Source organism: Cryptotermes secundus, unplaced genomic scaffold, assembly GCF_002891405.2.
Source record: "Cryptotermes secundus unplaced genomic scaffold, Csec_1.0 scaffold121, whole genome shotgun sequence".
NCBI lineage: Eukaryota > Metazoa > Arthropoda > Insecta > Blattodea > Kalotermitidae > Cryptotermes > Cryptotermes secundus.
Window position 1 is genome coordinate 6417 of NW_019727390.1, and position 13576 is coordinate 19992.

The 13576-nt window shown below is 38.1% G+C and overlaps 1 protein-coding gene across 1 annotated transcript in view; it reads left to right on the plus strand.

The window, feature by feature from the left end:
- The window catches only part of LOC111864619 (guanine nucleotide-binding protein-like 1), a gene marked incomplete at its 5' end in the record, with an annotated part of 18484 nt that extends 5252 nt beyond the window's left edge, over positions 1 to 13232 (plus strand). The window contains 6 exon segments of the mRNA XM_023851987.2: positions 2461 to 2586; positions 4395 to 4520; positions 10501 to 10579; positions 10582 to 10644; positions 11265 to 11405; positions 12868 to 13232. Of these exon segments, the coding sequence (XP_023707755.2) occupies positions 2461 to 2586; positions 4395 to 4520; positions 10501 to 10579; positions 10582 to 10644; positions 11265 to 11405; positions 12868 to 13130 (798 nt within the window).
- Between the last annotated feature and the right edge of the window lie 344 nt (positions 13233 to 13576).

Below are 13576 nucleotides of genomic sequence, written 5' to 3' on the forward strand. Positions count from 1 at the left end.
TACAGTAGACTCTCGATTATCCGCGGTAATGGCGGGGAGACTTGGCGCGGATAATCAAAAACATCGGATAAACCGAAGTACACATATACAAGCCAGATATACCGGTATAAATTTAACATCGTTAATTTTTTACACCATAAAACGCTACTTAAGCTTACCTTTTGTGATGCAGGCCAATGGTTCTTCATTATAAAGCTTCTGAAGTACGGTACATAGCCTATTATAGTTGAAACTGTTCTATTGTAGATTTATACACTGAAATACACCTACACTGTAATTTTAACCACACTAATATCCTAATGCCGTAACACGAAAATAATTGAATCTAATACCATTATACAGTACTGTGCACTAAAATAAAGGAAGATGAATGAATACCAAAAACTACGAATGTTTAGGAAAAGTAGTCTGTTATTGATTTCTGTTTCAATGACATGGCTTCTTTCTTCCTTATGGTTGCTCTCAATCTGCGTAACACCAATTTGTCAGAAAGCAGAGAATCGCTTTGTTGCTCCAGAAACTCTAGCAAACCCTCAGTCCATTGAAGAGCAGATGAATTGCTTATCCTTGCATTAAAATATAGTTTTGCCTGTTTTGCGCAGATAATTCCTGAAACAGGAATGTTTTGTGCCCTTTGTTGGTTAAACCATTGCAACATTGCTTTGTCAAGCTCATCATAAGTTGGCAGTTTCATTGTTTTTCTGCCTGATAAGCCACTCGATGAATCAAAATTACTGGCGTAATTAATCAATTTATCTTTATTTTTTCTGAGATCGCGAACTGTTGTTTCACCTATACAATATTGTAAAGCTAGGTTTCTGGTAGACCATCCTTGCTCAAGCTTCTTAATTATGTCGAGTTTCTGGTTAATTGTTAAAACTACACGCTTCCTTTTCTGCTCCATTATTTTTAAATTATTGAAGAACCAGTCACAATGATAAAAAAAACAATGGTAATTCGGCACTTTCTCGCACAAAAACTTAAATTGTATTTTCCCACACAACTGAACTGCCTACTGTATTAATAACAACTGAAGAATGCAGTTCAGTGACAGACAGGATCGTACTCTTCTTTCAAAAGAACTCTCCTTCCTCCCACTACTACAGATTGACTGGTGCCTGAGTTTGGTCTTTGTTGGTCCCTTTGCTAATTGAGGTCTCACACCAGACAGATTTATGGCTCCTTGCTGGTCAAGGTTCTTTAACATTCTCTACTTGTTGGAAAAAGGGTAGGTTTCGAGCTTTCGAAACCTGATTTCGAGCTTTTAAGAAAAATAACGGGAGAATATCGATGGATGACGTAAATGCGAGTACAGTTCTCTCTAAATTATAGTAAACTAACATTGACTGTCATACAAAACATTTAAACAAATGTGATACTCACTGAAAAAAAAAAATCTTTAAAAATACATTGCCGCGGTTGAGCCGCAAAGCGGTTAAACAGCGCGCGGATAATCGAGAGTCTACTGTATATGAATTATGAATTCTTGTAGGCTGACGACAAATTTGGGAATTTTATACTTGGAATCAGTCTAAAATTTTTTACACATTTTATAAAGTCTCTAAATTACGATATCTGATTCTATATTCTTTCTAGAAAAAAACAGCATTTATTTGGTTCGTTTATCACAACAATTGTAGAAATCACAGCAATTTTAGGAAATGATTACAGTTTTTATTGCTTTAATATTGCGGGTATTTAAATCAAATCCGTCCCGCTGCCGTTACCGGAATTTAAAGGGCCGTCACTTAAAGGTTAAACTTGATGGAGAATATAATGATGTGCTTCCTAGTCAGGACTATTGCACACTTCAGGAGGTGGTGATTAGTGTAGAGGAATACTAGAATGATGATCAGCAGGAGAAAACTGAAATAACATGGAGAAAAATTTCCGATGCCAATTTGTCCACCTTTGGTAGGCCGCACATTGGCATGCGTTAAGACATGTAACAATCAAGACCCAATGTCTGCGACATGATGCAAAGAAAGGAGCACAGTTGAAATGAATAAGATTATGAAAACTGCCATACACCAGTCTGAATCATGATGCTGACGACTCACAAATGAAGCAAGACTGTATCTTTTGTCTCATGTCTTGATGCTTGTCTTGACACATGTGGTGTGTGGCAGCCCTTAAGTCTCTTGTGTCAACTGGGATTGAACCTGGGCCTCTGCAGTGGGAAGCCAGCTTCTAACTGGCTGAGCTATGACAGAGCCTACATTCCTACCTACCAGATTTTAATTCTGAAATTACTTCGATGGATCTTATGAATGAGGAACTGATGTCTAACATATTTAGTTCTTATCTGAATTCCTTTCACACCTTTAGTTTCAGACAGTAATCCCTTAAGCATTTTAATATAGAGGCTAATATAAAGGAAATGACATGTTCTTTTATGTAAGGTAATGACATTCTCTAATTAATTAACAAAATTATGTATCTCATCATAATTTGTTCCAGATGAAGAAAGTGGACACAGGATATTTTGAACATGAAAAATATAAAGATGGAACTTTAACAATAGGCTGCATTGGGCAGCCAAATGTGGGGAAGTCTTCCCTTATGAATGCAATTATGGGAAAGAAGGTAATAAGAAGCAAGTTACTGTAGGTCAATGTTCNTCAGGTGTATACACTCACGTTGCTGTTACACTTCACTTAGTTTAAAATTTAACATTTAAAAACACATTGTTCCTTTCGTTGTTGTTATCAGCATCTACTTCGTTGATATCTGTCTGGTTTATAGATTATTTTTGTTACACACGTTAGCACTTATAAAATCTTTAGTAACGAATAGCAGCGGCACGCACACAGGGAGACTGCACAAAATAACATCTGTACAGTGCTGGAAACAAGAACTAGCCGCTGTAGCACTATAGACATAGGGCGAGTAACCCTGACAATTTTAAATTTTAAAATTTTAAAATTAGAACTAAAGATTTTATGAGTGCTAACGTGTGTAACAAAAATAATCTATAAACCAGACAGATATCAACAAAGTAGATGTTGATAATAACAACGAAAGGAACAATGTGTTTTTAAATGTTAAATTTTAAACTAAGTGAAGTGTAACAGCAACGTGAGTGTATACACCTGATGATGGCCGTTTGAGGCCGAAACATGCTGTGTAAAGGAGAGCAAGATCAAGGACATATAATATATTGTTTGCACTTGGGACGGAGTTCATATCATTTATTGTACAGGTACTGTATTTTCAACATATGATGCAAACCAGTATTGTCATACGAGAAATCTTGCTGAACACTCAGAGCCTTTTTTCCATGAGGTACGGTGACTGGTCATGAGAGATGGAAAGGACTGTTTTATGGGATATGATGCTGTGTAGTCTAGTAGAAATTCAGACATCCTTGCAAAGTATTGGTGAACTTCTACTAGATTACGTTGTGTTACATCCTAGATGATAATATTTTCATAGTCATTGCTGTGAGTACCTCAAATCCTACCCCAAGAGATTGTATAGACTCAGTTTATGATAACTGTTTTCATGGAATTAGAGAAAGGGATGGCACAGCAGGAGAGTGATTTGATTGCTCTCACCACCTCATGTAAAGGTCCTTCCTTCATATACATGGGTTACTTCAAAAGTCATGGCGACATAATTTTACCGGAATTTCCAAATTTACCACTGAGAGACAGCAACGTCTGATTTCTAATGATGCTGCTAGATGATGCGGAAGTCCAAGGACAACGAAGCGAGTCCATTGCGAAGTCAGTGTGATCATAACCTTCGTCGAGAATGGACATTAGCCGGCTGGAACAGCGTTGTTACGTGAAAATAGCAGTGCTTCGCGGCAGAAATGTGACTGAATGTCACTCAAGAGCTTGTGGAAGCTCTGGGTGATCGTACTCCACCATACAGAACTGTTGCAAGGTGGATAGAAGCATTCCAACGTAGAAGAGAAGCAAGTGCCAATGTTTCTTGTGCTGTGATCACCCAGTGCCTGAAGGAAGATAGGCGCTGGTCTCTGAAGGAGTTAGAGACACATACAGGGATTGACCAGGCAACTGTGCATCTAATTTTGGGAAATCACAATTTAATTTTTTGAGGATTAAAGAATGAAAAAAAAAAGCAGCCGTTCTGTAATGTGCAATTTTTCTTGCCTAGTATACCTATGCCCCTTCACATCTACCTGATTTGACTAAGCCAATCGGAGGGGTATATCATGCCCTTTCGTAAGCATATTTTGAACTTTCTTAACTGTAACGTGTTTGCCCCCCAAAAAAATAGTTGTCATGACTTTTGAAGTAACCCACGTATAAGTAATGAAAGTTTGTCTTGTTGCAAACTTTCTTGATTATGACGTGTGGTAGTGATTTTATTTCTCTGTTATTAATGTGTTCCAGATTACAACAATGTACATTTTCTTATTCCAGGTTGTGAGTGTTTCTAGGACCCCAGGGCATACAAAACATTTCCAGACCATCTACCTAACTCCTAATGTAAGGCTGTGTGACTGTCCAGGTCTTGTGTTTCCTTCCAAAGTCCCAAAGACATTACAGGTACAGCTGTATGCATTTAAAAATTATTTTAAGAAGTTTTGGTAAGAATTTATGATGCCTGCTTTCCTTCAAATGATTCAGCCAATGTGGTAATGGTGGCAGCAAGAAAAATAAATAAGTTAAATATACAGTTCAGTGATCTGTAAGGGGCAGTCAAATGAAAATGGGTCACCACGCATAACTCACATGGCGCGCAAGTTGGTAACACTTGAATTTGCTTACAGTACAAACATCTGGTGGGGACTCATGAAAGCACAGTGACAACATGCCCTTGCATAGTAGTCATTTGTTTATTGTGCTGGAAGCAAGGTTAGTACTATGTGTGGTCATCCAACATCAGTAATAGAGGCGGGTAAAGAAGAGCAGCGAAGTGTATTGCGCTTTTTGACTGCTGAAGGAGTAGGACGACGAGAAATTCATCATTGCATGTCTGTTGCTTATGGCAAACACAGCATGTCACGTTCACCTATGCTGGTGTGGCATAAGAGATTCCAAGAGGACAGGCTCATCGCATCATCACTCCTGATGTTATTGCTGTGTTGGATGGTCATATCCAAGCAAACTGACCGATTACTGTGGAAGAAATTAGTCTTTTGATGGGAATAAATCACAGTTCTGTACGCACCACTGTGACAGAACACCTGCTGTACCGCAAAATCTGCACACAGTGCGTTCAAACACCTGCTGTACCGCAAAATCTGCATGCAGTGCGTTCCACGTCAACTCACAGAGGAACAGAAGACTCAGAGAATGGCTGCATCACTGGGTCACTTACAACGATACCATGAGCAAGAGTATGCTATTCTGTCCTATTGCCACTGGGGACAAAACTTCATGCTACCATTTTGAACCTGAGAGCCAACAGTGGAAACACATCAGTCTGTATTCGTTACATATGTTGATGAATTCTAAATAATAAAACTTATCAGGATTCATCCTATGTCGCACTCAAACACATGAATTACACCAGTCCTCTTTTATGTGAGCATTCTTCCTACATACATTTGTGTATCATGTTCTGTATTGTGTTTTGCTCCTGTTACTGCATGCGTTGTACACGATACATAAATGTATGTAGGAAGACTGCTCACATAAAAGAGGATTGGCATAATTCGCGTGTTTGAGTGCAACGTAGGATGAATCCTGAAAAGCTTTATTATTTATAATTCATCGACATATATAACGAATACAGATTTTAGTCATTTTAGAATGAAGACATCATGGCGTGCAGTACAATAGTTTAACGTGCCTAAAGACACCTGAGGATGGCACATGAATAAGGTGAAAAAGTGTACACACTGTAAGACGGTTAGCATAAACCATGGACATGAATCAGTGTAACAGGACGCTAAAATATAACATTTTTCCCTGCTGATGGTTGTGTTCGAAACTTCTTCAGTCTTGGAAATGATGAATGGGCGCCATTCCTTGCTCACTCTCTTCGTTTCTAGTTGGTGGAAGTGAACCCAGATTTCATCCCCAGTAATGATTCTTGCAAGGAAGACATCACCTTCTGGTTCAAAGCGAACTGAATAACAGAACACTGTTCTTCCCTGGTGCAAGTCTCAAGTGGGGCAGCCATCTTATACTGGTGCTGTGACAGTTTTCGTGCATCTGCACTGTGCTGCAACCTACAGGCCATTCTGCATGCTTTTTGTAGCACGCTTACCAACTTACAGGATAATGGCATGAAATTTCGATTTTTTGTTACAAATTTGAGGTTTTCATTTGACTCACCCTTGCAACAATTAACGTTTAGAAAAGTAATTCATGCAGAATTTGTAGGTATGTTTCGTTCCATGCACAATTTCACATGTGTAATTTCCACGTATTGTAGAAGATTGCTCGTTTGCATAGTTGCCATGTTGGTATTACAAAGGTTCGAGTGGCATGATATACGTACTAAGTTTAACGAAAATCCAACAGTATGTGTTTATGAAATAAGAAAAGAGGCTAAAAATTCTGACATGTTTTGTGATATAGTTTTTAAAATGCATGCATTGTTTCATGATTTATTATGAACCATCACTGTGACATTTTGAAAACTCCTCACCATATTACATTTATTTTATTTGGATACATTTGAAACTTGATTTTCCTAATGTGTTACACTGACTTACATTTAAGGCTCATTTATTTGAATAAATGACAGACCAGGAGATTAAATTTTAGTTAATTCTTCAAAGCATTTTGATATTGTAGAGATTGTCAGACTCAGCCCAACATTGAACCAGAATTTTCTAATTTTCATTTCATGCATCCTGTTGTGTTATTGTATACAACTCTTTATTAAGTCCATCACAACACAACAAAACAGTGTTCAAGGCTAAATTAGCTTTGCTACATGTTTCGGCTATTCATAGCCATCATCAGGCAAATACACGATTATCATCTTTACAGACTAGTGAACTGCAATTGCGTAATAAGTCTGGATACTTGACAGTTATATTATAAAACACATGGTATAAAAATTACAATGAAATATAGTGTTTTAACTTAAAATTGGTTCGGATGAAAAGTGAGAACTTGATAGCGTACTCAACTATCTTAGCATGTTTGTGCTTTTACACGTCAACATATCGTAGCAACGTCCACACGACAAACATAATTGTGAACATCAAAACAGCGACAGTGTTTCCATAATTGTAGCAAGTGCCTCTGATGATGGTTGTGTCAAACCGAAACATGTAAGGCAGAAATAATAATAAAAAGTGACCTACAAATTGTTACACTCGACGGACTTTCTATTAACTTTGTGAAATATAGACTTATTATAAAACAAAAGTTATTCAAATGATAATTTATATCACGAAGTCAGTCATTGCAATCTTGTATTTTCCTGCGGATGTGGTATATTCTAGACTTTTATATGATAAACTGTTTGGAGGCCCATGAAGTATAGTTTTAACATTAATTGTTTGGTCAGTGCCTCATAGTACGATGTATTCATGTCCATTTTGTAGGGAATACAGATTGCAGTTCACTAATCTGTAAACATGATGGTGTATTTGCCTGATGATGGTTATGAATAGCCGAAACATGTAGCAAAGCTAATTTGGCCTTGAACACTGTATTGTTGTGTTGTGATGGACTTAAAGAGTTGTATTGAACCAGAACATAACTTTTGCAAATGTCAGATTGAATTCAACAGACCTCAAAGGGTTAAGCTTTGATGCCAGTTTCAGATGTTACTTTGCAGACCTATGGTTACATTCTCAATGTTTTTGTTACATAATCTTGATCATAATCCATAATGTTCACATTACATGTTAAGCACCTAATGGTAGTTGTAATTCCCCACTCATTTCTTCCTGAACGGGGGAATGAGAGTACACATGGGTATGCTTGTATGAGGGTTGAAAAAATGTAGTGGCAACATTGCCGTATATGTACAGAAATGTACGTGGTTCAATCCAAAAGTTCCCGAAATATATTAATAAAAACTATTACATCTCACCTAGAGCTTATTCTGCACCATCACCTTCAACGCAGTCCCCTTGGGAGCGCATACACCGATCCCAGCGTTTCTGCCACTTTTGAAATGCATCCTGGAAGTCTTTCTTTGTTAGGGTGTTTAGTACCGTCTGCGTTTCCGCATGAATTTCCTCAACTGTATCAAATCTTCGCCCCTTTAACTTGATTTTCATCTTGGTCAAGGGAAAGAAGTCGCATGGAGCTAAGTATGGTGAGTACGGTGGATGGGTAACAGTTGCCATCTTGTTTTTAGCCAAAAATTCCTGCTCAGTGTAAGCTGTATGCGGTCATGTGTTGTCATGGTGGAGTACCCAGTCATTCGTGCTCCACTTCTCTGGACGTTTTCTCCTCATTTCCTCCCTCAAATGCCTTAGAACATCGCGATAGAACTCTTTATTGACTTTCTGACCAGGAGGGACGAACTCCTTATGAACAATCCCATCAGTATAAAAAAACATAAACATGGACTTAATGTCGCTCTACTTGTCAAGCTTTTTTTGGCCAAGGTGGAGAAGGGCTCTTCCATTGCCATGATTGCTGCTTACTTTAGGGTCGTGGCCACAAACCCAACTTTCGTCACCAGTGACAACCTTGGAAAGAAAGTTTGGATCCTCTTGAAGCTGTTGTTGAAGTTCCCTGCAGACTTCCAAGCGATGGTGCTTCTGTTCATTTTTCAGCAGTTGTGGCACAAACTTCACCAGAATCCTCATGTTCAGTTCCTCTGACAAAATTTGTTGATATGTACCATAACTTAGTCCCAAGGTGTTACAGAGGTCTTGGATGGTCAGTCTACGATCTTGCAGAATCAGATCCCTAACTTTCGCGACATTTTCTGGTGTGGTGCCAGTTGACGGCCATCCCGAACGATCATCATCGTCATCAAACGCTTATACCAGTCATAAGTGCGTGTCTGGCCTAAAGTGTTGTCACCAGAAGCTTGCTTCAACATTTGGTGCGTTTCTGCAGCGGTTTTCCCAAGTTTAAAACAAAACTTCATACAGACACGCTGCTTTCTCAGGTCAGCCATCCCAAGACCGCAAACTCAAGGAAACATAACAATGGAAATACGTTCACCAACAATAAACCCAACCACTCAACTCGACGTCGTTATCCACACTGATTCAAGAAGGGTATGTGGGGAGACACCTGGTGGTATTTCAAAATACTCATAACCATTCTCACACAAAATTCAAATTTCGGGAACTTTTGGATTATACCACATACAAGGGAGTATTAAAGTCATTTCACTGGTAACTGTACAGGTGGCAAGTATTTCAACCCGTTAACATTCCTACACATCACTGTGACATAAGGTACAATGTCAAGTTGTCAATATAATGCTGTGAAATCATATATAAGTTGGATAAAAACAGGAATCATAACAGATGTAATGCGAAGGGATGATTGCAAGATCTGCAAGCATGTATCATCCAAGCTTTGCCATATTCAACAGTCACATGGCCCACATTAAATTTCACAATCATTGTCATGATCACACCCTGTCACTGGGGATGACAGAATCTGCTCTATAGGCACCCCTCCACATAAATGGATTCTGTGCCCCTGCCTAGGTGGGTAGAGGGCAGAAGGAGAATCAGACTATATACCTGGAAGCACTAAAAACCAGCTGAGCATGCTATAGTACCAGCTATCAGAACCAGTATGTGCAACTTATTCAGTCATTCTTGCATATGAAGAGGTAATAGGTGGCATAGCAGTTGGCTCAAGTAAGCCATGTAATGGCAATTCACATTCTGAAAGACATCCTTGAGATGTGCAGTGTCATCATCACATTAGGTGTCTCATCACCTGTAAGAAGCAGAGGCACCATTATGTGCTTGCTAACCACAACCTGGAACAATCATTCCTGCACTGCAGTATAACCATGGATGAAAACAAGTTATGGTCCTGTAAAGTCCCAAACTGAAGTAGTCTCACCCAGTCTCCTTGTTTGAAGGAACTTCATAAAGAAGCAAGTAATGTCCAAGGTATACTGATGCTTATAGCATCACATTACATTATGTAATCCCACAGGACCAAACTGTTAATAATAGTATTACCATAAGTTCCTGGAACATAATCTTACATCTAGAACCATGATGACATTGGCTGCATTTTTGTACACTTCCATCAGTCGTGTTGCACAGCAATCACTCATGTGGCTGTCAGTATCAAAGTCCTGGTATTGTGACCATGATAAATTCTTGAGCACCCAGCAGACTATCTGGACAACACTTGTGACTTCCTCTTGCAGACATGAAGAGAAATCAGTCTAATAATAGTATCTGTTCTCTCCCATGACTGAGATACATGTTGAAGCATGTGCATGAGCAGGGACCATATTGAATTCCTGTGGGACAGAATGTTACATGCTGCCTATTTTGTTACTGTTTCCTTTCCAGCCATCATATTACCCATATTATCCATTAATCTTGATATTATTTATGACACTGGGTGAATTTCTGCACTGCATTCTCAGCATCTGAGAATAATCCAAATGTTGCAGATTCTTATGGGAAGTTTCCCAGTTGCACAACTGAGAGTACCCTTTTCTGCAGTTCAATATTTGGCTGAAAGACTAGACCTAATTTGTTGAAGCTGCAACATCCTGAACATGACGAACAGTGGTCTGCCACGGATATCTGTGATGGTAGCTATCAGTTACACTGCCTATTGCATTATATTAGTTGTAAGTTTTAACTCTTGCTATAAATATGAAGGTATATTAATAAGGAAAAGGTAGTCTTCATAAATATTAATATTACTTCATTTCATTCTTAAGAATTGTCTCTGCTCCATCCTGTATTGATTCATTATCCATACTGAGTTTCATATTTCTTTCCACAGATGTAAATATGTTTAAATAGTTGAAATGGTTTTTTATGTAAAGTATGCCTAGTTTGATAATAAAGAAGCTGTGTGACATGGCAGAAAATTCACCAAGTCTGCAGTGTACCTAAGATAAACACTGAATCCTGTGGGATTCCTTTTAGTATATCATAAGTAGTTATGATCTGTTAATTTGTACCATTTCATCATTTCCACCTGTGACTTAATGTACAAATATAATTAAAATAAACAGATTTTGCTGAGACTTAGCAAATCAGATGTCTTCATGTAAGAAAGAATTATATCAAGTTTAATTATTTCAGAAGTCATCATTCATGCCCCAAGTTTCATTCATAGGCTGAAGGAGGAAGAATTTTAAATATATATTAGCATTTCCTTGGATACTGAATAAAGGTGACATGTTTCTTACTGTTTAATTAGGCTGGGCTTTGAAGCGTGGTTTCTATACAGCTCGAGCAGCTCGTCTTGATTCATATCGTGCTGCCAATAGCCTGTTACGCATGGCATTAGATGGAAAGATCTGCTTATGTCTCCATCCTCCTGGCTATTCTAGTAAAAAAGGTAAGTTTCATAACCGCATTGAAAGTTTGAACCTTTTCTTACGCAAGGGTTTTTATAGTGCTTTTGAAATATTTAATTGTACTACTGGAAAATAAAAACAGATTAACATTAAGTATAAAATTAAGTGCAGATTATTCCCCAAATTTTTACCAAAGCTACATGCATTTTATGCATAGATTTCTGCAACTGCTCATATGCAAGGTATTATTATTATTATTATTGGAGGGGTGGGTTTCCCCATGCACCGCGACCAGTGGTCTATTGTACGTCCCCTCTGTGATATTCTACCAGTCTCTATACCCTACCGATACTGGTGCATACCATCAGTCCCGACTCAGCCAGCGAGTTCGGCCTCTACTGGCTCCGCGGTATCTCTCAATGCTTCCCCCATCTATCAGAGGCGTTAGAGACTACTGTTGGGCGGGAAATGTCCGATCAGTTTGGCTCAGTGGTCCCCTTGGGACATGAGGTTCTTTTACGTGCCGTAAAGCAACGACACGGGACCCACAGCTTAAAGTCCCTCCTGGAGGACTTGTTCCCTGAATTTTTTCGCCCTTAAAAATTCCATGACCTCCGCCAGGTTTGAACCCGCATACCTTGAGTCATGAGGTGGGAACATTACCCCTAGACTACGGAGGCTGCTTCATATGCAAGGAAAATTGCTGAATGGATTTTCTTGAAATTTTTAATGAGGAGTTTTATTAATATTTGTCATCATATTCCAGTCTTGGTTCATATTGGACAGTAATAACAGGCTCTACATGAAGACCCACAAACATTTCTATATCTTTGAGCATAACTCATTTAAATATTTAGCAGAATTTCAGATTTCTAGAGAAAAGTGAAACATATTTTATATTCAGCATACTTGTCCCATAAATTAAGGATATTTATATTGTCCAGAGGCAGTACAGAAAAAGTGTCCGAATTGTTACATACACTACACATACACTTCCTGATGTTAAGCATATTACTGTGGTGTCAACTAAATGAAAGAGCTCCCCTTTGTTGCCTGATTTTCACATATAGTCAGGCCAGTATGCTGCAAACAGTTGTAGTTCTTCAGTGCACATTGCTAAAGAATGGCTAATGATAATTTTGTAAACCATGCAAGTGGGTAAGTGCTTAAAAACAAAGAACAATAAATTATTTTGACCATGTTTAATTGTGTTGAAAGTAAAAGTTCTGCAAAAATGTTGAAACTACAGGAGCTTTGAAAGCATCAGTTTTGTGTGGACAGGATGCCTCTGCCATAAATTTTACTAGAAAATTATATTTCTTTCTCCACATAAGATCAGCTGTGCCATCTCAGGTTGATTAAAAGATTAGAGAAGCCTGTACTATAATGCGTTTGCATACTAACTGTGCTCTTTATAATTCTTAATGTCAGGCAAACCACAGAAAAAAAGCTGAAAATTATTAAATGGAAAACAGTCTTTCATCAGTTCTTTTACTTTTTCAGATTACTGGGAGAAGCATGCTGATATTCAACTTGTTCAATGGATCCAAGCCAAAACAAGCGAAGAAGCAGCAGGTGATGAAGGTGGTGATTTTACTCCATCAGAAGGCGAGGAGGAAGAGAATAGTAGAAAAGTACCAGAAGCAGATGGTAATGAAGCTTATGAAAAAGATAAACACGAGAGCAGTTCTGGACCTGAAGACAGTGGTTCAAATTCTGGATTTGATGTTTGTAATAAGTTTTCAGTGCTGGGTGCTGCAGAATAAGCGTTAGATATGCTACAAAAGTATTTTGTTATCTGTATTATGCAATGTACATTTTGTTATGTAATTGAAAGCTGTTCAAGAAATAAATAACAATTACTACATAATTAAATTCATGATAATTATTAGGGAGTAAGTCCAGTGGCCTATTTCATCCTTGTTAAATCTTCTGAAATAGGGGAACCACACTCTTCAGTTAATACAAGATCCTAAAATATGGTCTAATAACAGACTTTTGGTAAATGCGCAAGGTTTCTATGGATCTAAAACATGGTCGCCAAACAAAACCAGTATGTTCTGTTTACTTTGATAGGGTAAGCAACAAACAAATATAACTGGAAATATAAAAATATGGTAAGAATAGCATCATACCACATTTCTAGTTATATTATGCAGTATATATAGCACAGTGTAGTATATTATAAAAGTACAGGTTTAGCCTCTCATCT